We start from the raw sequence: 24,932 nt of genomic DNA on the forward strand, positions 1-24,932 counted from the left end.
GAAGAAAACAATCACAGCAGGAAGGGGGTGTAGGGGAAATTAACTGTTAATGTGCATCACTTAGCAAACATTAAGTGCACATATGCTGCCTATCTACATATAACTGTACACAGAATAGAAGAGTGAAACAAGATAGCTTTCAGTTATAAAATTTTCTCCATCTTTTTCTTGGTTTTTGCCTGTTTTTTTACTAAAGGAATGATAAGCACATGTGCAAGACTTGAGACGATCATGCTGCAAAGCTAAACTGTAAGTGCATCTATTTTGCCACTATTTTCACAGTGACACCCATTACATGAAAAGTTTCTGGGCAGATTGTGCTCATGCATCAAATCCTCTTTGAACTACTAGTAAGCAGCCAACTAAAAATATTTAAATGTCATCACATTGTGCTGAGCCGCTAGCAAGCCCCACATGCCATGATTCTCACGGAACTGTTTCATACACAGAGGTGCAGCTATCAGAACATGCTTGTAGGAAAGGAGGCATCATTTTAGATGCACGTGCAAGTTGGGGGGGTTAAGCTTGTGAGGTTAGCATCTGGTTACTTCACGCTGTGCAAAGGGCAGTTTATACCAGCACTCACTCCACATGAGCTGCTGCTGTTGCGGCCTGTGAAAGTACCACCAAATCAGTGTTTTCTGAAGATGATGATGATAATGATGAATCCTATCTTCTACAAAACCGGCACGCACTGCAAAAAGAAGCTGCAAGGCGGCTTGCAAGAACTGCAAGAGAAGGGCAACCGATGGCCCATATTGCAGTCACTGACTTCTGTGACCCTGAGGAGCTTACACTTTTCTCCTCCCATGACATCTAGAAGTGGTGGTGGCCACTGTCTTGCTACGTGGAGTCATCGAGGACAAAATTACATGCCATGTCTGTATGGGAAACCTCTGCTTCAAATTCCATCTGACCACAGCACTAGAAAACACAGCCTAGTGAGCAGAGGCAGCACTTCAAATGTTGCATTTCTGCGAGGCAGTTTGCTCTTGCCTGTACTGAGCCACCAAATGTCCAGACTTGGCTAAGTGTAGCGCTCTTCGTGCTTTACATGATTACGCCTGACATGACTGAATGTGGCTGCACAAGGCGTTGTCTGCTGCATGCTGATGTGGATAAGCGTGGAACCTCAAGGAAACAAAGATTAAACTTTGGCAATCTGCGAAACAGACTTGTGCTTCTCATGTAGTATGTTGTCTTACTATTTCCTTTGAATAACAAGCAGCTGGTGTCAGTTACTTATAGTAGGACATTGGAAGAATGGAAAGGCCCCGTGGGCAGTATGAGTTCCTCTATGAAGTGTATGTGAGCGTACATTGCCAGGCACTTTGTATTGCTATTACTTTTTGATGGCATTGCATGCTTACCTTAGGCAGCACACTGCTCTGTTCTGATCTTTCTTTATTTTTTAAATCCTTAATCGTCACTTTTTATACCATTGCCTCACTAACTTGTATCAATTCTCGTGGTAACAACCTTTCTCTCTCTCCCCCCCTCAACAATTTTTATTGTTATTTATTTTATTTTAATTGTAGGCACATTATTAATTGAAATATAAGCATCTAGCAGTGGTGCACAAAAAATTCACTATACTGCAGTGCTGGAAATTAGCTTTTCAGGAAATGCCATAGAAAGACCTAAAATTTATCTCGCAAAACAGTATCAGTGCTATGGCCAAGTAGTTTTTGGCTGCCAGTTACTTGGCTGCCAAAGCCTGGAGGCAGAGGTTAAAATCTCAGCTGTGTTACTCAATGCTTATATGCTTAAAACTTTTCTTATGGGGTTACTGACCAATAGACACTCTTGAGCACTCACTCAGCACTACTGTGTGCATAATACTGCCTTTGAATGCTGGTTGCTGCCAAAGTAGTGTGCATACACAGCAAGTGAAGAAGATTGAACAACACAGAGCAACAAATAATAAAGCAGCCTGCACCTCTGTGGTGCACACAATAACAAGGGGACAAATTATAATAACAGGCTGGTCACCAGAACCTGCAGCGTGCATGTGCTCAAATTTTAGTGGTGACCGAGGCATTGCCAGTAGTTTCTACACCTGTTACTGCAGGCGTGGCTACATGGCAACTTCTGATTTACAAAAAAAAAGCCGATGGGGATTGATGTGAGCCTGTTTTTGGTAAGGGTAATTTCACTGTGGCACAGTCATGATTTGCTGGAATTGCAGTGAAAATATGTACCTGCATTCAAGCAAACATTTGCTTCCTATTGTTCATTGGCATACAAGTAGCTTGATTATGCGCACTACATGTGGTGCAAGTGCACTGAAGGACTGTCAACGAGTTTCACTTGCTTAGCTTGAATGAACGCAATGTTTCTTTCAGTTTCTATGGAAAAGAAAGTGCTGTGCACGGTGAACCTGTCAGCCGAGGACTTCAAGAAGCTGAAGGAAGCCATTGAAGACCTCTACTACTTTGAGTTTGTTTTAGGTATGTTTAAAACTTCATGATGGTTTAGATTTTTTGCATCTGGTGTGTAATGCTGAGTTTGCGCAGCACAAATATACAGGACATTTATAGGAACACAAACGACGTACACAGCTGCTGACTCCCAGCTGCTTACTTTTGGAACTGTCAGACCAACCTTTACGGATGTGGAAATTTGATCAAAACAACAAATTCACATCTAAAGATGGCCATCCAGAAACTGCAATTCCTTATTACTTATATTTACTCTAGGGCTGCTCACACAGCGATCTCCATTTTTTAAAATTTGAACAGCCTCAACTACCTTTCTGTTTTTGTTAGCAAACGAATTGTAAATAGGTATTGCACTATCTGGGCAGCCATCTTTGGATGTGAATTTGCTGTTTTGATCACCTGTATGCAGGTATAAAAGTTGGTCTGACGGTTCCAAAAATAAGCAGTTGGAAGTCAGTGCCCGTGCACACAAAGGCAAATTGAATATCCTATTCAATTTTGAATATTCCCACATCCTTATTATTTTCATTTCTTGCTTAGCTTTGTTGTTGATTTATTCTTATTTATTTATTTTTGTTTAGAAACACCTTGCAGGCCCTGCACCGGGCATTGAGTAAGGGGGGCATCTCAACAATAAGCAATAAATTAAGAATGGGAGCTAAAGTAAAACGCAACATCATCAATGTACAAAAAAAGGACAGAAAAAAAAGGTGGGCAGCTTACACTAGTGGTGCAAGGCTGGAGTAAACAGCGGAGCTGGTGATCGACCTAGCTCCTTCCAGGTTTTACTAGGTTTGGCTAAGTTTTGCTAGGAAAAGCTAACCATAGTAGGCACGGTATTCCGAATCGGCTCGACGCCGACACGCCAATTCTCGCTTGGCTTTGAGGCACGCTTCAAGATGAGCGGCGGCTTCTTCGGGTGTCCAGATCTGCTTTGGTCGTTCCATGTCAAGACTACATGTACTCGCCACATAGTCAACGATAGTTGTGCCGCCATCGCGGCGGCTCTGAGCTTTATCTCCCCGGTGACATCATGGCCAAGCTGCACCTCTACACTTGCCAGGGCATGGCTGGTCGAAACCTGCCTAGCTGCTGCCGACACCGCCCGCGTTTCCCCGGCGCGAACGCTGGAAACAGGGGAAACGCTGGCGGCATCGGCAGCCGCTCTGCGCATTGCCTCGTTGGTGCTGCTACAATTTCTTTCTCTCTCTATCTCACTCTCATGTTCTCTTTCTCTCTCCTGAGCATTGCGCTCGCCACGCACATGCTCTCCTTCCCTATCCTTAACGTCCCATGTCAAGGCAACATGTGAACAGCACGGAGAGGAGGCGAGGCACACGCTGCTCTGCAAAGCGGTTGCTAGGCAACGCAGTGACATCATATTTTTGTGGCAGGCGGCACTTTTTATGGTTAGCTAGAACAGCGGAGTACATGAGTAGGCAGAGATATACACTAGGTGCCTAAAGTGAGTGTGGTGTATGTGGCTTAAGGATCTTTGTCCATAGTTTGAGTGTGGCAGACATACTTGTTGGTTGTGTGTAAGCACTCAGGACATGTAAGATGTGATAATATAGCAGCAGAGGACATATTTTCAATGGCAATTGAGTTTTGACATGGCTTTATGTAACACCCTACCAGTTTAAGCATTGTTTTTTGTTCATTTTAAGTTGATATGCACAGAAACAGTCACACAAGGACAACTGTCAGCAATGTATGACAGGCCATGTGCGCATGTCTGTGCAACCAATATGAGCCTTAAACATTAGTATAATAAAATTTCAACCTGAATCTTAGCATAGTGAACATGGCTTTCAAATCAACTTTTGTATAAATTACATGCATTTGACATTGCATATTAGGTAGCTAGGCATTAGGTAGCTAGCTCATAGTTCAACACGCTGAAAAATTCAGATAATGGAGCTGTTCTGAACCGTTGCCAGTTGTTCAAGTTTCATAAAGCTTGTGACATTTGTGACTAGAATAATGGTTGTATGTAAACTGCTGCTGATAAATCCAAGCTTGAGTACTCTGAGACACATTGACTGGAATGAGGGAAATGCAACTACTATTATGTATTAGTCAATTCTGACATTTAATGATGAGTTAACAAAGCACTGTTTAATACTTTGCACATTTTTAATGTGTGTAATGCATATAAGTCTGAGCAACTAACTGCACATAGCCTAAAATGTATTGCGGTCGTACCTGTTGCAAATCGAGCTTCACAGCTTGGAATTGCCCCCTTTTCACTGAGCATTGTATTGAAACCTACAAACGATGTCATCAGAAGGGTGTCTCTGTGGGGAAAAAAACTATGCGAGGCTCCAATTTTCATTAAGTACACACTAAAAAAGTTTTCACCATTTGGAGCTTTCTCTTGTCCCCAAACAATAATCATCATGCATGTTCTTACTTTCTTTGAGGCTGTGTGCCTAGTACTTTCACGTTACTGAACAACATGCACTGTTACCAGCGTGACAAAGCCCTCTTGGACGGAAAAGTGGCAAGCACAGGGTTTTAAAGAAAGAAAACACAAGCCAGACAGATGACAATTATTGTTTGGTGACAAGATGCACTCCAAATGGTGTAAACTGGTTTTAGAGTGTACTTCTTTCTCAGCACGCAGTTCAAGCTCCCTACATTGTTTCGCTTCCATTCTGGCAACTTTCAGATGGCCTGAGACTATGGGGCTTCATAGGGCAGCTAGAAGAGGGCTCCCTGATCCCACACAAGCACAAACTGTACCTCTGGACACACCTGACCTTCAACATCGAGTACAACAAGAAACAGGTGAGGAGAACACGATACCTATGGTTTGGAAATACATTTCAGGGGCGTGTGCGCGCTGTCCTGGGTGAGCCGAGTGTTCCCTTATTTTTCTCATGAATTTGCATAGCAACACTGCTGTCACAGGAGCAGTTGCCTTGGATAAATGTATGAAACTCCGGAGCACACAAACAAACTTCGATTTGCTATGTAAGGTTCTGACAGTATCCTGTGCAAGGTCTTTCCGGCCAACTATGAAATTTATTACTGTAGGAAAACTTCCTCTAAGTACAACAGCTGGCTGTTTGAATCAGCCAAATACTGTATTTATTCATTGTGAGTGCTACTGTTCTCGCTTGAAGATCTTTTCCTAGGGCAGGCTGAAAATGGGAATTTTTGGCAGGAGATGACGTGTGTCCGATGCATTGACTGTCCTCTAGCACCGTCAAGGCAGGCACTGAAGCTATTTGGGTCACAATTGGGGTCTGGCACATCTGTGCTGACCAGTCAACTTCGAATTATCCATTGAGGGCCAAATATCACGTGTTACGTTTCAACCAAAGGACACCACCGTGGGCTATTCACAATGAAAAGCGGTAAACATGTTTTGTGTGAACAGTTTGTTTGTTTCTTTATTTTAGTGTCAGTTTAGACGTTTGAGATCTATAGAGATCGTGGCGAGAAGCAAATTTTTAGCTTTGTTTAGCTTGCTCATTTTAGAAGCTCGCCGATATTCGGAAAGAGATGGTATGTGCCATAAAATTTTGAAACTTTGTTTTCTCGATGTGTCAATTTTTAAGCCGGTAGACTTCATTTTGTGTAAGGTACGCTTGCAACATCGATTCCAGCCTGTAGTGGAGCGCTTTAGGATCTGTGCACTTTTCGAAAGTGTTCGCGAGATTTTTTTCTTTGAGGATAAGGCGCGGTATTTTGAGGAGCCATTATTTAATTCAACTATTTTAGAAAGTGTTTCTACCATTCATTTAAAGCGTGTCTTGCTCAGACACAGACAGGTAAAGCGTTGGTGTGTGTCTCGCATGTCTTTTCACCAGACAGGAGCATTTGGAGTATCGCTTAGAGAGCGCGTGAAAGAATTTGAAATGAGTTCAAGTTTTTGTGTATTTTCAAGGCCCGTAATTTAAGGAAGAAATTTTTTTTTATTTCTTTAGTGCTTTAGGGAACGGAAATGTTAGTGCATGAATCGCACGAAGTGGAAAATTTGAGAGGCCAAATTCGGAATATGTGGATTATTTTGAGAAGGAAGCTTTGACTTCACGGCCTGTGCTTGACTTGCCAGACTTTCGCAGAGAATTAATTCTCCCATGTGACACAGGCCACCGTAGTCTAGGTGTCGTCCTTGCCCAACTTAACGAAAGCGGTGAAGAGCATCCCGTGCTGTACTTCAGTCGAAAATTGACACCGCGAGATGGGCATTTCAAAAGCTAAATTCAAGGTCGAGAGCAACCATTGTCATCTTGCCGGGCTGAGGCAGATCTCGAAAAAAAAAAAAAACCTGAGACTGCTGAGATGGGGTCTCACTTTGCTGGAATAGAACGTCAAGGTCGAGAATAGGAAAGGGAGCCAGAATAAGCAGGCAGACGGTTTGAGCCGGGCACTTTAAACAATGATTCAGTGTTTTGTTTTAAACAAAGCAACGTGTTTGATACGTATCGCTATCGAAGTTAATAAGATAGGCAAGTAAATTTTGTCTTGCCGAGGGCTGAGAAAAGGAGAGAGACAGAGAGAGGGGTATAATTTTGCAAAGCAATGCAGCGATCATAGCGTCTGGTCGGCGTGTCGCTCGGGCACGCTGACCAGAGTGTGTGTGTGTGTGCTTGTGTTTGCCTAGGAAGAAGGCCGCAAGACGCGAGTGCTGGGACCTCAGCTGAAACGGGTCCTCAGCCGTCACCTCGACGCTTCGGGCAACCTGACAGCTGGTCACCCTCAAGTCAAATCTCTTGGTGGCGGAGGAGTCTGTTACGTCTCAACCTGGTCCAGAGTATACCTTGGACGTTTACCATGAGGCAGCCCCTTTCATCAGTGTCGCCCAGACGGCGACAGTGGTTGACTCTGACGGTGAAGGGCAGACAAGCATCCCAAATCGGCAGTGCGCCTCCTTTGGGTATTGCCTCGAGGCAGCCCCTTTCATCAGCATTGCCCAGACGGCAACAGCGCCCAACACCGGCCATGACGAGTTGACCGTCTTGAGGCAAGAGGGCAACTTCGAGGAATTACTACCGTGGGAACGGCGACGATCTCGGTATCCCAGATGACCACGCAGTGGCAGCAAAGGCGAGGGCGAGGATGCAACAGTAGAGGCGGAGTTCGGTGAACAGTACAACCCCTCTGATTGGCCGCACCCATATCAGCAGATTCCCCAGTATAGTCTCCTAGGGAAGATGAAGGGATTAAAAGCGGAGACCTGTGGTGCAGAGTGGGGTGGTGTTGACGTGACCTGATACGAACTTAGACGTTTATTTCCTTTATTTCCTACTACTGGATGCATTCATCGATGGGCTTGGTGGATTCTTGGCCCAAACGCCACCTCGAGCCTCAGCATACGTTAGAAATAATAAAAGCTTGGACCCATAGAAAATGTATGGGTGCCAGTCGGGACAATCGGTTCTAATTAGCTGGTGTCAAAATGACGAAAGTCTACTGTATATCATGAAGCAACAGTTTGACTGTGTGACCAAGTAGTCTCGAATAGCCTCACTTCATTTTCAGTTTTGTCTTCACCACCTGCGGCACTTCGGTTGTTGAAAATCAAGGATATCATTGCCTCTTTCATATTGCTACAAATAAAGTAATACTACACTAGTCTCTTAATCTTTTCCTGTTTTCCTCCTGTTCTGATGTCATGTTTGTATGGCGACATGTCCTTTCTAGGCTTAGGGGTGCTGAAAGTCTGGATGCAGTGTCAGAAGGTTCTTATTGCTCAAGCATTGTAGTTGACACACGATGAAGGAACACAAAGGCTCATTCCTTACTAGTTCATGGCTAGTTTATTACTAGTGTAATACACAGTGTAATAATGGTGAATTAGTAGTGAAGTAAATGGTATGTTTGCCACCATGTTCTATGACACTGATGGTTTTGAGTATGTCTCTGCTGTTTCTTGACTTTTGGGCGTAAATAGGATACAGATGCAAATATACTGTCTGTAAGCTCTTAGGTAATTATGATTGTTATCCTGCATAGTTCAGACCAGGGAAGTGCTCATAACAGCTGCTGCCGCAAGATTGCTAAACAAATTCGGAGGATTCAGCATATTGCCTACAATTAACAGCAACATTTCGAGAAATGAAACCGACCGAAACAAAGATCAAAGGCTCTCTTTGGTCGGGGGGCCTCTATATAACATGCAGGGCAGTGATTGAGCAGCTGACATTTCACGCAGGTGATATCGGCTAATGTGACAGTGACCGATGGTGTGCCCATGCTCCTGGACGAGATGACAGCTCCACTGGACATCACACACACATACTCGGTGCGCTGGCTTCCCACAAACGTCACCGAGCGGCCACCGGGGGGACTCTCCAAGGATGGGCCTCGTGGATTTTTCTTCCCACAGACATTGGAGGTGAACAGAGGCGTGCTACAAAGGGGTTTACAGATTTACGCCATGACGGTTACAGCTGTTTGCTACAGATCTGCTAAACTTGGAACTAGTACTGTAGTGCAACCAGTAATATAACTTCTACTCCGTTTCAACTCCACTTCAAGCATAGCAGGCAACGTTGTGAAGGCCAGAGAGACTTTTCTGACAGCTCACATTTGCAGCTAAAAGATAGTGCATCAGAGATGAATGAAAGATGTAGGTATGTGTGGTGTAATTTGGTGTAACATTTAGTGTGGTACTTTTATGTCACAGAATGGGAAGTGATTTATAATGTGGATGGCTTCGCAGATGCGTTCCTGTTTACCAGTGAATGAGTGGAGCACCACATTTCTGCAACCAGGGGCCACAGCACACTGCTTAGCATATAGCATACTCGAAGCACAGATATGCATAGATAATGTATGATTTGACATAACCTTATGTTTGCAAGTTGTAGTTATAATATATAGGAAGTAGTTATTCTGTGGAGAGGCAAATACACTTTGCAAGTTAAAATGGTAGGAGTGGCTTTATACCGCGACACGTGGACAGGGAAATTATAAGAAGCCAGCAAACAATGACACCAAGGACAACATAGGGGAAATTACTTGTACTTACTAATTAAATTAAAGAAATGATAAATTAATGGAAATGAAAACGGATGAAAAAACAACTGTCCGCAGGTGGGGAACGAACCCACGTCTTCGCATTACGCGTGCGATGCTCTCACCGTTGAGCTACCACGGAGCCGTTTTCCCATCCACTTTCTGGGGTATTTATGTTTTACAACTAGAACTAACCCTGGGAGTGTTAGCCAGAGCCACCACTCACAAACTTAGGGGCGGACCTATGCCTTCAAGTAGCATATGTGGATTTATTGACCAGTTGCCATCACCCAAAAAGATCACGTGCTCGTGACGCCTGTGGCAGAAAGGATGCTCCACTTCTGCCCCTAGGTTTGTGAGTGGTGGCTCTGGCTAACACTCCCAGTGTTCTAGTTGTAAAAACATAAATACCCCAGAAAGTGGATGGGAAAACGGCTCCGTGGTAGCTCAATCGTGAAAGCATCGCACGCGTAATGCAAAGACGTGGGTTCGTTCCCCACCTGCGGACAGTTGTTTTTTCATCCGTTTTCATTTTCATTAATTTATCATTTCTTTAATTCAATTAGTAAGTACAAGTAATTTCCCCTATGTTGTCCTTGGTGTCATTGTTTGTTGGCTTCTTATGATATGATTAATAAAAATCGGGCCCCTCGGTTCCCTTTCTTCTTGTGCACAGGGAAAGGCATCGATGAAAAACTAATAAAACTAGCCTGATGATTTTTATCTCGAATGCTGCTTTGATATGCATAAAGCAGGCTCTGCTGTATTTGTTGACTATTTCACTTTATATTGAGACCATATGGTGTATGGATGTATGTGTGACACTGCACCAGAAGCGCTTATTGCTACATCAAATCCGCTTTTTGCCTGGGCCAAGATCTGTGCCGAAATGTCCAATGGTTGTTCCACCACTCCACTAGAAAGCAGAACACAGCAGTCTTTTGCACACTCTGAAGTCAGATCTATGACTGCAGGAATTAATGAAGAAAGGAAGGACTTGAGTAAAAATTGCGATCACTTACTTAGGCTTTTCCATATTTGAAATGTTCTGCTCCATCTGAGCTGCACCAAAATAAAATTTGCAGCTCCAGAAATGTTTGCTTCCCCCGTTAACCTTCTACAAATTCAACATATTTTGCTTCAAAACTAAGATTTCCCTGCTTCAAAAATTGTCTCAGCTGCCCCACTCCTGTTTATGCAACTTCACACTGTGGGCTGCAGCAACAGCCACAAGCTCAAAAAGATAGAAATAATGCTTACAGACATGTTCTAATGGAGCTCTGTTACCTGTTCAGTTACGAAGGCGATTCAGAAAGTAATGCCTCCGAGCCCATTACTTTGCCAATACAGTCGAATCTCGATAATTCGAACTCGAAGGGTCCCGAAAATTTGTTCGAATTAAAATAAGGACGTATTTTTGAAGTATTCGTGAACCATAGCACGATGCACGAACGGTGCGAGTCATGAAATATCGCGGCGCGCAAGCGCATAGCAAGCGCGAGCCACGAAACTGCCCACGCCGGCTAACGCTGGCTTCCCGATAACGGCAGAAAACGAAGCTTCAGGGAGCCCGGAGCGGGCGGCGCCGGAGCGGGCGGCGCCGGCGCGGCGACAGGTGTGCGCGGGGACCGTCGAAGGTGAGGGAGGAGGGCGGCAGGGAAGCGGATTTGGTCTCAGCAACTCTGCCGCTTCGGTGGCCGTGGCTTCGGTGGCTCCCCTCGCCCTCCCTCTCAACTCCCTCATCGCTCTCTCTCCTTCGACTGTCTCCGTGCCCACCCGCTGCCATTCCAGCGCCAGCTTAGACCGCTCCCTGAAGTTTCGTTTTCTGCTGTTATTGGGAAACGAGCATTTGTCCGCGTGGGGCACTTTCGTTGACCAGACTGCGCCTCCGCTGCTGCTTCCCTCTGCGCTGCGGCCGCAGCGTGCAAGGTCAACACGTTACTAGAAAATAGAGGAAGCACAAAGGAGTAGGGTTCACTGGCATTTTCTCCGCGTGGCTGAAACGTCGGCACTAGAGTGTACTAAAATACGGTTGTCTAGTACACTCTAGTCGGCACGTACACGCGTGTTCCGGCGCGATGCAGAAATGGCGACCTTGCAATTTGAGAGAGGGTGAAATTTCCGCCGCGGGTTCTTTTTTTTTTCCTTCCTTCGCGTGCGGCATTGAGGGGTCTCTCCTGAGCTTTTACTCTATGGCGGTGTCCGAGCAATGTTGGTGGGAGGCACCGCCGCGTGATTTGGCGCGCTGCTAAGAGCAATGTCAGTGCGCGGTATGTTTGAATTAACCGTTGCAAACGCTTTCGAATTACATGGCGCCATGTAAATGCTTTGCAAATTACATGGCGTTTTCGCCCATTGGAATACATGCAAGTTTGACGGGACCACAGCATCAGTTAGAATAAACCGGCTGTTCGAATTAAGCGTGTTCGAATTAACGAGATTCGACTGTTAGTACTGCAACCATTTTGAACTCTTTATCATTAATGCACTGATGTTTAAGCTATAGAATGTCACATTCTTCACCTTCCTATCTCTTCTCATTCCAGAGTAATCGAGCAATCCATGGCATTCATTGGTGACGTCCGGTTGAAACAACGGGCTCTAATTGAATTTCTGACTGCGGAAGGTTGCGGCATAGTGCCGACGTCAGCAAAGGCATCCCCATAAACTGCAGTCAGGCGGCGATGAATGTTGATGGGCGCACAACCTTCTGCAGTCAGTTTCAGTTACAGCCCGCTGTTTCAACCCGACGTCACCACTGGATGTTATGGATTGCTCGATTACTCTGGAATGAGAAGAGATAGGAAGGTGGAGGCAAGTGACATTCTATAGCTTAAACGTCAGTGCATCAAAAAAAGAATTCAAAATGTTTGCAGTACTATTGGCAAAATAGTGAGCTTGGAAGCATTACTTTCTGAATTGCCCTCGTATCTTATCTCTGCTTAGCATCCCCTTATCACCCTTGAGTGGCGCAACCTGGCACAAAAGTCAGGCCTCCAAAACAGTCAAGCTTCTTCATCAGAGGTGTGGAAAGGTGCAGTGAAGCTGACAAAAGCTGTGCAGCGAAGTTGACATTAAGAAACCAGCTGCTATTGGACCCTTGTCCATTTTTCTTAATAAAAATTATTGGGTGTTCGTTAGATTCCTACTTTGATTACGAGCCTTTATGTAATCTCTATATTAGTTTTCTACTTTGGACACATGGAAAGAGGGTGTGCATTTGATTTGAGGACGTGTTAGAATCGCGCAAATACTTCCAAATGAATTAGCGGTGTGTTTTGGTTGTTTTTTTTTTTTTGCATCTTGTTTAATTCGAACCCACTGAATAATTGATCAGTTTTGTTAGTCCCGTCAGGGCAGAATTAACAGGTCGACTGTAATTTCTATGTATGTTTTGCTATTGTATCAGTTCAATCATAGACGGACTTTACCTTTTGTTGTTTTTCCATTACGTTTAGACAGTCGAAAAGTGAAACTAACCACAAATTATGACCATGCGCTTGAGACTGTTTTTGTGAACGAGAGCAAAGTTTACCAGGTTTACCATATCATTTCTACAAAATGCAGAGTGTGTAACACGAATGTTTTAGGTGCACTTGCACCTTCATTTTTACTTCACCCACTAGTGAATTTTGTTACCCAGGAAAAACATACATTGCATGCTGTAACATCAATTTCTAAAGTGCCAACTGTGTGATCATTGTAAATGACTTAACAGACCGACTGCATAGCAACTGACCATGCCAAAGCAAAGAAAGGCTTAGACATATGGAAGTTTTGTGCGGCGTACAATGCAGATCTAAAGCATGAACTTTTGTGCAGTGTACGTTTGAAGTGCTGTTTTCAATGATGTTGATTGGACATCCAAAACATTGGTGTCAGCGTTGTCCCATAAACGTATGAACATGTAATGGACGTCCATATTACATTCCACTTTTTGTTGGATATTTGGATCAATCCCGTACATCTCTGTTAAGTTTGTGGTTCGCTGGGAAAAAGCTGTAAGTGCAAATTCATTTTTAAATGTTTTTATGAATAATATCACCATATGTGTAGTTCTGATCCTTAATTTACGATGTTTTCTATCCCTCAATATTACACCCATTATAATATTCTCTTTGAATCTTGGATGAGAGCTAATGTTACAATAAATTAAGGTAGCATGTAGTAATCATGTGTCTTTCCTTCCTAACAAAAATAGCACACGCCACCTTTGCTGTTTGCCATTCCTACAACATGCTGTCTGCGTAACAGAAAGCAACCATAGAGGACTATAGCATCATAGGAAATAAAAAAAGAAATGAATTAATGAACAAGGAACTGTGCACCAGGCAGGAAGAGCAAACAGTGGGTGCTCCAGGCTGTGCAAACAGAAGCTGCTGAAGAGAGCACGCTGCAGGAAAATGGAGCAGAAATTGCTTTCTTTTATTTATTTTTTCTCTTTTTTTTTTCCGAATGTAGCCTAAATTGCGAATGCTAGCAAGCAAGTGCTCACGTTTCATAATGCTTTCGGGATCTCGGACAGCTTAGCAATAGCGGTCAGCAAGAAAATGTTGCATATTGCTTTTTGAAAATTTACTCCTTCCCTTTGAATTTACTTGCTCTTTGACTTACTTTGAATTACGTGCATGCTCTTGATGCTAGGCACTTCTCTCAAGGTTTGTATTTATGTGTTTTTTATTCTCAATCAGATCCACTGGCTGTCGGTCATAAATTCCTTGGTGCTGATTGTCCTGCTCCTGGGCTTCATCGGTGTTATCCTGGTAAGTTATGCATAGTTTCTGTATTTTGTGCTCTAATTGTCTTGTTTATGGTAGAAACAGTTACATCGTCCATTCTATGACAACATTATTAGTGCAAAGTGTGCTGACTTTGGTACCGTAAATATTACCATGTTTGGAGCAGAGTTCTTTTGCAAACTGTATCATGTTATAAACAATGCCCATCTATATTTATCTGGTATAATGTAAGCACTCGTTGCAGCAGAGGCAAAGTCTGACTTGAGCTGCCTCCACAAAGTTGTGCATGAAGCTGTAACCTTTTCGTCGCTGCTGATTCTCTCAACATTCGTATATTGCCCTTCAGTTTGAATTCTTCCTTCTTTAGCTTGTGCTAGTATCATTTAAGATGTACCATGCACATTTGTCAAGCCACATTGACATTGTTGGGCAGGTCGTTGGCCTGCTCAGCCTGAATATTGCTGCTGTAGCTATGTGAGAAAGTCCCTGCCGGGTTACAGAGATGCGAGTCGACTGGGCCCAGCACAGATGGTCTACAACTTCAGTAGAAGTTGTTGGGCAAGATGGTTAAACGTCGTTATGAAAGGAATCTTGGCACGCAAGAAATATACCCGAAACAGATGACATCCTCTTCATCGTGTTTTTTGTTCTCTTTGTTTTGTTTGTTTTAATCTAGATATTTCTGTGCTGTGGACCTACTATGAAAAAAAAAATTAAGAAATTTCCATGCCAGTCATGGACATTCAAGCCCGGAGCCTGCAGATTTGAATGGCGATGTTTTGGCAACAAAATGCCATGCCATCCATATAACTCGCACCACAAATAATAACCATATGGATTCAATATTCAAGCAACAATGACAAGCAATGTGACAGGCAGACAATGTTGCGTTGCAGTGCAGGGCAACCAAATGTATGCAACATCATGAAAAGTAGCAACAGATTTACCCCGTTGTTCAGTTACAGTCGACTTCCATTAATTCGACCCTGACGGGAGGGACAGATGAAATCTTTGAATCGTCCAACAGGTCGCAGAAAATATGCTGGAACACAACGCTAATTCATTTAGCAGTATTCGCCTGACTTGACCTCGACCCCACTTTATATGTGTTCAAAGTAGAAAACTAACGTAGAAAGCACACAATGCTCCTAAGCAAAGTGGAAATCTAACGCACACCAAATTTTCTCTCAAGAAGCATGTAGCCTGCTTCTCGCTAGCATGCAACTGACAGTGGTCTGCTCCAGACCACCACCAGCTGCACTTCACTCTTTAAAGAGGCAGGACGTGTGTCGAGTCAGCTCCTGAACAACACTTTGCAATGTGGTGAATGCGATTGAAATCATGGATCCGGGACCTCTAAGATAATGCCTAACGCATTTCTCTCTCATTTACCGCTAAATCAGAACAAAATTTGTTTTCGTTTTTTTTTTTTCTCCTCTCTCTCTTTGCATTGTTACATTTGACTAATATTTTGCACAGCTCATTGTAGGCATTAACAATTAGGATATAAACCTATCCTCCCTAACCAGTTACATGTTTCTTGCTTCCTTGTTGTGCATACAAGTGGCACATTGCTCTTTAATACATAATGGGATCACATTCATACACTTTGTTTTTTTTTACATACTGCTTTTGCTCTTGCGGCTTCTTTACGCATTGTTCACCATGCAACAGTTGTAGGAGTGTTAGTGGTTTGCAATGCTAATTGTAAATCTTGTCACCATGGTTCTGCATTTGCTTCCATTGCAGACACGTGTCCTTAAGAACGACATTGCTCGCTATAACTCGATGGAAAGCAAGGCCGAAATGGATGTGGAAGAGTATGGCTGGAAGATCATCCATGCAGATGTCTTTAGGTTTCCTCCTTACAAGAACCTCCTCTGTGCTATTCTGGGTAAGTTCGCCTGATCAAGTTGTGATATCTTTCTACACTTGTCAGAGGAGGAGTACTGACCCCCACCGCTTCAAGCTTGAGCAAGCCACAGGGCTGTATCAGCCACGCCCTGGGTTGACTGGTCCACTGCTTCAAATGTGAACTGTCTCTAGCGACACCCAATATTGTAATTGCATACAATGCTGGGCGTCACAAGTAGCAAATGTTGCTGCACGAAGGGCGGATACACAGAATGGGCACTGCTAGCCTGTCACTGAGGGAGGAATACTCCCCTTCCCTACACTGTGTTCACGTGATAAAGGGCATTTTCGTGAGAGTGTAAACCAATATTCATCAGCACTTGCCTCTAATGAGCTTGGCCCAGCGTAGGAGGACCACGCAGGCACTGCTCTACTACTTATCGTTCAGAAAGGAGCACCTCAAGTTTTGCGCCCGCCTTAGGTGGAAGACGCCATAGACGAGCTTGAGTACCAGCAATTCCCGAAAGGGCTGTTAGACTAGAGGAAAATTGTATACCCCCATGTATTCTCTACAAGATATCTCCATGGTTTAACCTGACAGTCGGCCCATGCACAACCATTGTGAGGGCTCAAATCCCATCAAAACTTGGTCCAGTAGAAACTGCCCGCTGGACCTTCTGAGGCAGAGCAAAAGCTGAATGACAAGCCGTCTGCCACCTCCATCCCACCTTGAGTGGGAAGGAAAGAGGAGCAGGGACGAAATAATGAGCAAACACCCATGTGTCGGCCGCAGGTCATGCCTTGATTCCCACTAAGTTACACTAAGAATCACTTGCGTCATTGTATATGTCATCTCGTAGTGTGTTCCTAGTGTTAATCTCTGCATGCAAGAGTTCTATTCTAGATATACAGCTAGGTTTAAAAAATGTCGCAGTTTCACCCGAAAGGCAAAGTATCAATTGCGATATCAAATTAGTAGAGAGCTATACAGAGTAAGGATAGTAGTTTTATCAGCTGTAGAAATTTGGACATGTAGCAGCACCAGCAATGCTCAGAACTGTTGTCGACACCGTCGACGTTTTGCCCGCATTCACACCGAACGTGCGCGGCGTTGGTGACTGTTGCTGGTGCCTCTGGGGTCGGTTCGGAGGTTTTCGACGAGATCAGAACGAGGCACTCGTCGAGCAGCGTCAGAAGTCTTTACCACCTTCTCGCCTCGCAACATTTTTATATAATTACGCATTTGGTACCGCAGCTAAATGTCGCCTCCCCTCCCTCCCTCCCGTCCCCCCATGGCCTTTCGCACAACGGAAGAAGTCGCGTTGCTCTATATATATGGTGATTGTAAAGGAGGAAAGAGACGCTTAATTCTGCAGCCCTTCAAGGAGCATGGTGCAGAATGCGCGTTTGCTCTCCGTCGTGTGTTCACTCCCCGTGAAAACACACGTCCCTCACGTGTTTGCTCCCTGTGAAAGCGCGCGTCCCTTGCGTGCATACGGCGCGCGGCGACTATTTAATTGCCATTGACGTCATACGGAACCTCACGGCGACGACGACGGCAGAAATCCGCTTTGAGTGTCCATATAATTGCTATCGCAATAAAAATTCGCATCATTATACAAGGCATTTTGTTCTTTCTTGAAAAATGCAGCAATTTTTGTTCAGAATGGAATGTAGTCATGCAGGCACACAGCCAGTGCAGCACCATGTGTGGTGCAAACACAAGAAATAAATAAAAAAGGCATGAAGCTTTCCAATATGCTTTGCATGCTCCATGTGCATACTTGTACAGTACGTCTTTCTTCCGAGTTATGATTGTGGCAGAGCGCATTTCACCCCTCTGTTTCAATCAGACACTAGCACCGCTAATGGGACCTTCACCACTCGACATGCCCTAGGGCTTGTCCTATGTATTGGTGTATAACGAAGTACCTCTGGATTAACAAGTGTTTGATGCCATTTAATAATGTGTATGTTTGCGTGGTTCAGTTGATGAGCCTGATTTACCAGATCTTTCAAGTTATATTAATGAGGTTTTGCTGCACCAGTGCAAAATCAATAAGCGCAAAATCAGTAAGCGTTGTTCAGGGACCGCTAGCCAGTTAATGCTCATCGGCATCCCTTTCGTTTGCTGTGTCCTGGGTCATCATCTTCGATGACATATTGTCACATAAAGGTTGGGCCATGATCTCATGCAACAGTTTAGGCAATGGTTGCTGCATTATCATTTCATTTTCTCTTTCCTTTTGTGCAGGTGTTGGCACACAGTTCCTGTGCATTGCTCTGGGGGTGCTGCTCATGGCCCTGCTAAGTGTGTTCAATGTGCACAACCATGGTTCCATGAACACAGCCATCTGTGTCCTCTATGCATTAACATCCTGTAAGGAGCTACCATCGCTTTATTTTCCTTCAGGGGGTGTAAACCATATTACAAATTTGAGGTTATGTCCTGCAGGTGGCCTTCACTTTTATTCTTCAGCATTTCTCTGCTGTTAACATCAACAAACATGACAGAGGTTGGGACAAAGCTTAAGAGCCCAACCTAACCCTGGAAACTACTGCTCCAAATTTAGCCTTCTTGAATTTAGCGGAAGGGTTGTCACTAAACAACCTTGTTTGTTTCTTGGAGACATCAATAATGTGTATGTTGTTAAAGTCACATGTACAGCTCTTTGTTATTTTTCTATAATAACATACAGACACAGAGAAACCACCCTGATTTGCTGCTTGTCATGGTTTGGCAGCAAAACAGGCAAGGGTGTGGGCATAAAGCACCTCATAATGTGAGCATCATCTGCTAGGCTGCACCATAGTCCCTTAATAGCTTTTTCTGGTCACGAAGCTCCCGCTTCAGTTTAATATAAAGCCAGCGCCTGCCACTAGGGGTGCCATAGTAAAAGAAAGGCCAACTAGCCAAGTGGCCGCCGTGGGCGGCGGCGGTATTTTTTCTTCTCTGGTCACGTTGCGGCCGAAAGCCCAGCTTCTTTTCGATTTTATTTACATTCTATTTTGTCATAGCAGTTACAGTATCCAAACTTGAGCATCTGAGAGTGTTTTCTAACTGAAATCAAGGCACGAACAAAAAGTAAACATTCTCCGTGTGTCAGCAGACGACGCGCATAGAATTCTTCTTACTGAGAAATCTGTCATTAGTTGGCCCAACCGACTTCAATTAAAAACTTTTATGCCACTTTTATGAGCTGTACAAAGAATAAGACATTAGCGGCGTGGCGTTGCCAGTAAACGACAACCTGACTTCAAGGTCGTGTGCTGTTACCAAATTCCGATTGCACTCGAGCCGTTCAGGCGATGGTGACAGATTCTAATCGCACGTACCATAGAATGTTCTAGGACGTCAGAATTAGTTTGGAACAGGTAAATCGGTAGATCATAGCCGTGAATGAAATGATTGCTTGAAGGAAAGTATTGTCATTTTCATGTATTGCAAGCTTTGCTAGTTTTCGTGCATATTATTCCAAATGTGCGACAAAGTTTCAAACCCAATTTTCGTTGTCAATATACCCTATAAAAACACAAACGAATTAATATGCCCAACTGACTCAGCACTGCGCTTAATCTCTAACTTACACGAACAGAGTGACAAGGATTGCCGTACCGTTGCACTCAGTACCATACCTCCTTGGCAAATTGCGATGCATAATAGTATTTGAATCGCGAGCTTTATTTGAAGCAAATGTAGAATCGCGCACGTGCACGCACGCACACATACACGCATGCACGTGCACGCACACACGCACGTACAAATATAAAGTACGCATCCAATCTTTTAGCCCACGCCGGCCGCATCTGCAGTCTCTCCGGGTTTAACACGGAGAAAGGTGGCCTCCTTGGTGGCCTCTCAGCTGCGGTGGCGCTGCAGCGCGGTGGCTTCATGCGACATAGAGTGATGGCGGAGTTTCGTGACCAGAAAAAGTATTGAGGGACTATGGCTGCACTTATTAGCCAGACACATTTCCCAACAAGGCACACTGTTGTGACTTGAGAGGCAGTTTAAAAAGTTCACCATGACTTCTCTAAAAACCTTTGAACCATTTAAACATGTCTGGGTTTGAAACATCACTGTTAAATTGCAGCTACATGTAGTGCTGCTACGCAGTGTTGTGAGAAACTCTCAGTGTAGTGTCAAAATTGCTTCTGAGTTACTTTTGTTCTTCATTCAACTTACAGTTATAACAAGCAACATCATTATATAAAAGCTATAACAACACTGCATGCTTGGATCACTCAGTTTTTTTATGATTGATGTGCCAAGAATGAGTAAACCTTTGCGATACTGAGTATCTTTGCATACCCAATGGGCAATGAAACTCCGGTAGACGTCCACTGGTCAGTCAGTTTTGGACATATGTATGTTCATCGATGGATCATATCCATGTCATAAATCAGGTAATCGAGAAATCTGCAGAGTACAATCAACCTCTCTACATGGCTTTCATAGATTATGAAAAGGCATTTGATTCAGTAGAGATACCAGCAGTCATAGAGGCATTGCGTAATCAAGGAGTACAGGAGGCATACGTGAATATCTTAGCAAACATCTACAAGGATTCCACAGCTACCTTGGTTCTCCACAAGAAAAGTAGAAAGATTCCTATCAAGAAAGGGGTCAGGCAAGGAGACACAATCTCTCCAATGCTATTCACTGCATGCTTAGAAGAAGTATTCAAGCTGTTAGACTGGGAAGGCTTAGGAGTGAGGATCAACGGCGAATATCTCAGCAACCTTCGGTTTGCAGATGACATTGTCCTATTCAGCAACATTGGAGACGAATTACAACAAATGATTGAGGACCTTAATCGAGAAAGTGTAAGAATTGGGTTGAAGATGAATATGCAGAAGACAAAGATAATGTTCAATAGCCGGGCAAGGGAACAAGAATTCAGGATCGCCAGTCAGCCTCTAGAGTCTGTAAAGGAGTACGTTTATCTAGGTCAATTACTCACAGGGGACCCTGATCACGAGAACGAAATTTACAGAAGAATAAAATTGGGTTGGAGTGCATACGGCAGGCATTACCAAATCCTGACTGGGAGCTTACCACTGTCGTTGAAAAGAAAAGTGTACAATCATTGCATTCTACCGGTGCTAACATATGGGGCAGAAACTTGGAGGTTAACAAAGAAGCTCGAGCACAAGTTAAGGACCGCACAAAGAGCGATGGAACGAAAAATCTTAGGACTAACGTTAAGAGACAGGAAGAGAGCGGTGTGGATCAGAGAACAAACGGGGATAGCCGATATTCTAGTTGACATTAAGCGGAAGAAATGGAGCTGGGCAGGCCATGTAATGCGTAGGATGGATAACCGGTGGACCATTAGGGTTACAGAATGGATACCAAGAGAAGGGAAGCGCAGTCGAGGTCGGCAGAAAACCAGATGGGATGATGAAGTTAGGAAATTTGCAGGCGCAAGTTGGAATACGCTAGCGCAAGACAGGGGTAATTGGAGATCGCAGGGAGAGGCCTTCGTCCTGCAGTGGACATAAAATATAGGCTGATGATGATGATGATGAGGATGTTAATCGAAGATCCACAGAAATCCACCGGATTTACAATGGACCTCCATAGGACGCTTATGCGCAAGAAAACTGGCAGTCTGTCGAACGTCCGATGGCTGCCAGAACCGTACATTCGGACGTTACAGCGACATGCAAAACCATGCACTTGGGCCTTTTCAGTACATCCATTGGACATCCACAGGAACCTATTATTGAAACTTGGGGATGTTCATCGGACACGCTTTGGTTTAATTGCTTTAGCAGAGATGTATATGTATAGTTTGCACTACACCATATTGGACCCCTTGGTACGTACCTGTCAGGATTAATACTGTTGCAGCATTCAGTTGCCTGGATTCTCTCACAATGTACATATGCTGCAACTAAGATATCACAGACTCAAAAGGGAGTGTCACAGTATATGAGGCAGTGATCTATATTCTTTTATTCAAAAAATTGCAAAGCACTTTTTCTAATATGAACAAACACTCTCTTGACACAAAATGACATACACAATGACGATCGCAGCTGCCTCAAAAATAACTTCAGCTAACTTAGGTATTACAGTAAACAGATGTCACAGCTTTTTCATTTTGAATCTGGGAACTTACATCAAACTGGTACATGTTTTGTAACATGAACATAAACTTTAATAACATAATATCAGTGAAAAATCTGTAAAATGATTTCAGTTGGGTTAGCTTTATTTCGCTTACAATTTTTTCACTTACAAAATGAAAACTCACATCAAGCTGGTATAGTTTAACACAGTTTAGCAAGAATTCTATGAATTCACGATCAAGACTTTATGCGATGTCCATTGCAGATGCCGCTTGCACCATAGGCAGTGCAGAAACTGTTGAGAAATAATCGAATAGATGATGTCCCATGGATGTCCCTCTCTCGTCTGAAGCATGACGTCCGCATAAAATTCAGTGCAGATATCCTTCGGATGTTCGAGATTAAAAATAAAACGGACGTTCAAAATAACCGCAACACAACGTCCCTGGGTAATCCTGGGGCTATATAAACGGCTCTGGACGTGGACGTCCGGATATAATTCGGATGTCCACCAGATTTTCATGGCCCGTTGGGTAGCATTGAATATTCTTCGAGCATTTAAGGCCAACTTGACAAAAGGAAATGTTAAGTTGTTTTTACTGATTCGTAACTTCCTATACCGATAACCAAAAGAGCCAAGATAAAAGGTGCCAAAAGCCACCTGACTAGGGCCCCGACCTCAGATTCAAAAAGAGAAAGAATAAAAAAAAATGTTTGGCAATAGCAAAAAAAAAAGTAAAACTTAATGAACACATTTAGAAACTTAGAAAATTTTTCACTGATGTATTCCCCTTTGTCATTTTCTTCTTTTACTCAGAGTATTGGTCGTTAGGCTACACTTTTAGATAGTCACAAACTGACTTTCTGAATTTGATTCACTTGGCAAGAACATCCAAAAGCTCATGCAGGGGCCAAATCTAGTAATAATTATTTATAGTACTTTTATACTATAGTTCTGTTACCCCTTTTTTTTTTCTTTCTTTCTTACCTTCACCACACAGAATGGGCAATCCTAATGAAAACGGCATGTGATGGCTAAGATGTGCCAATGACCATTGCATAAGTGGCCAATATCAGTAGATATGACAGCAACAGACGTCATCAACATTGCCAACATTTGTGAAGCTTCTCTTATTGTTGGCATTTCATTGTCACCATAGTCTAATGGTGCATCTGTTGATGTAATGTGTTGAGGAGCTGCACTCTTGCCCTCTTTATTGCAGGCATAGCGGGCTTTGTGTCTTCCAAGATGTACCGACAGATGGGGGGAACCAACTGGGTCACAAACATCAACCTGGTCTCCTGCCTCTTCTTCAGTAAGTGCTATATTATTGAGGGGACATTTTGCTTATTTTATTTTGTTAAGTTCAGTAGCTGTAGGTTGCTACTGGACATTACACAGCAGGGAGGAGAAAGTTGTGCCACTTCATGTGTTGCAAACATCAAGGCAGTGGTCGCACATGTGTCACAGGGCGTACCGACAAGAATAAATAAAACAGAAGAAGAGACCAGTGCAACCTCTCAGTACAGGCGCATTGTCCTCAAGTGATTACTTTTGGGGATACGATCACTTTTCGAGATTTTGCATGACTCAGCACCTGGTGCATCAGTGTATATGGCCAACAGCGTGTCTGGTGTTGCGCCAAGCTTGCTATTTTCGCATAGTGCTGGAACACTGTCGGCTGTATACTTCTGCTGTATTAAGTTCTTCTGTATCATCCTGTTTCTTTCTCTGAACAGTCCCTCTGTTTCTCGTGTGGAGCATCCAGAACTCAACTGCATGGGTCTACCACTCCACCCAGGCTCTGCCAGCGACAACCGTCATGTTGCTCCTGTTAGTCTGGATCTGCTGTAAGTATAATGCTGTGGGCATACTCTGAGTTACGAGTATGATAGAGCAACCGAAATTGAGAGTTGTAACATCACCAAAACATTGGTAAACTGCAATAGCATTCAAACTTTATCTGTTTGCTACAACTGCATGATGAAAAAACAGCACGAGACATGGGTCATGAAAGAGCAGACAAGACATATAGCTTCGAGGCTGTCAGCCGGGCAGATATCGCGAGGTTTTTATTGAAGTCAGTATCCGATTAACCATCCATTCCATCCACCGCAAACAGCAGTAGATGGACAGTAGCAGTAGATCACGAGGCCATAACTCAGATGACTGCAAGATAGGAGAAATGATGCGGATGTTGATAAATAATCATCAAATGATAGGATCTCGTAGTGATATCACTTTACAGTCACTTGAGTGAAGCATCAGTATCTGTGAGTTTTTTCGCCAATTTGAACACATGCAAGGTTTTTGCAAGGTTTTTGCAAGGTTTGTTCTTCATGCAAGGCCAGCACATTCCTCATGCAAGGAGCCTCGCACAGGCATTCTTTGTATCCATGAAAAAGGCTGATTGAGGCTCGACTGGACAAGCAAAATTGGCTAGTCATAAAGTACAAATCATGAAGTTCAAGCAAAATCAAAAGACAGCTCAGTTAAGCCAGTGCTGAATTGATTGAAAGTCGACTGTATTATATGTCTTACCTGCACCGTATCAGCTGCAGCCTGCTCGTTTCACCAAAGCCTGACACATTTGCATTGAAGAGCGTGGTGGTGTTCAAAATATTTACTGTGCATATCACTAGACGAGGGCTAGAGTGAGTTCCAGAAGCCACTACTGGCAAGTGGTGGCTCTAGAAATACTAGTCAACCAAATCTGATTAGTGTGAGGTGCCTTGCTAATAGTAGTTTTTTTTTATGACTGTAATATACTAATTATTTTATTTGGGCACCTGACCTGACATGATTTTCTATTTCTGACGAGATAACAGTGCAAATTTTTGCACTGTA

At 43.6% G+C, this 24,932-nt stretch overlaps 1 protein-coding gene across 1 annotated transcript in view; it reads left to right on the plus strand.

The window, feature by feature from the left end:
• Positions 1-24,932, plus strand: part of LOC119450551 (transmembrane 9 superfamily member 1-like) — a 101,720-nt gene that overhangs the window by 63,982 nt on the left and 12,806 nt on the right. Inside the window, exons 4-11 of the mRNA XM_037714047.2 lie at positions 2,346-2,450; positions 5,113-5,231; positions 8,608-8,790; positions 14,105-14,176; positions 15,902-16,046; positions 18,261-18,386; positions 23,308-23,400; positions 23,825-23,935. Of these exons, the coding sequence (XP_037569975.1) occupies positions 2,346-2,450; positions 5,113-5,231; positions 8,608-8,790; positions 14,105-14,176; positions 15,902-16,046; positions 18,261-18,386; positions 23,308-23,400; positions 23,825-23,935 (954 nt within the window). The remainder of the gene's footprint in view (positions 1-2,345; positions 2,451-5,112; positions 5,232-8,607; positions 8,791-14,104; positions 14,177-15,901; positions 16,047-18,260; positions 18,387-23,307; positions 23,401-23,824; positions 23,936-24,932) is intronic.

The sequence above is a fragment of the Dermacentor silvarum genome, chromosome 4 (assembly GCF_013339745.2).
Source record: "Dermacentor silvarum isolate Dsil-2018 chromosome 4, BIME_Dsil_1.4, whole genome shotgun sequence".
In the NCBI taxonomy this organism is placed as follows: Eukaryota; Metazoa; Arthropoda; class Arachnida; order Ixodida; family Ixodidae; genus Dermacentor; species Dermacentor silvarum.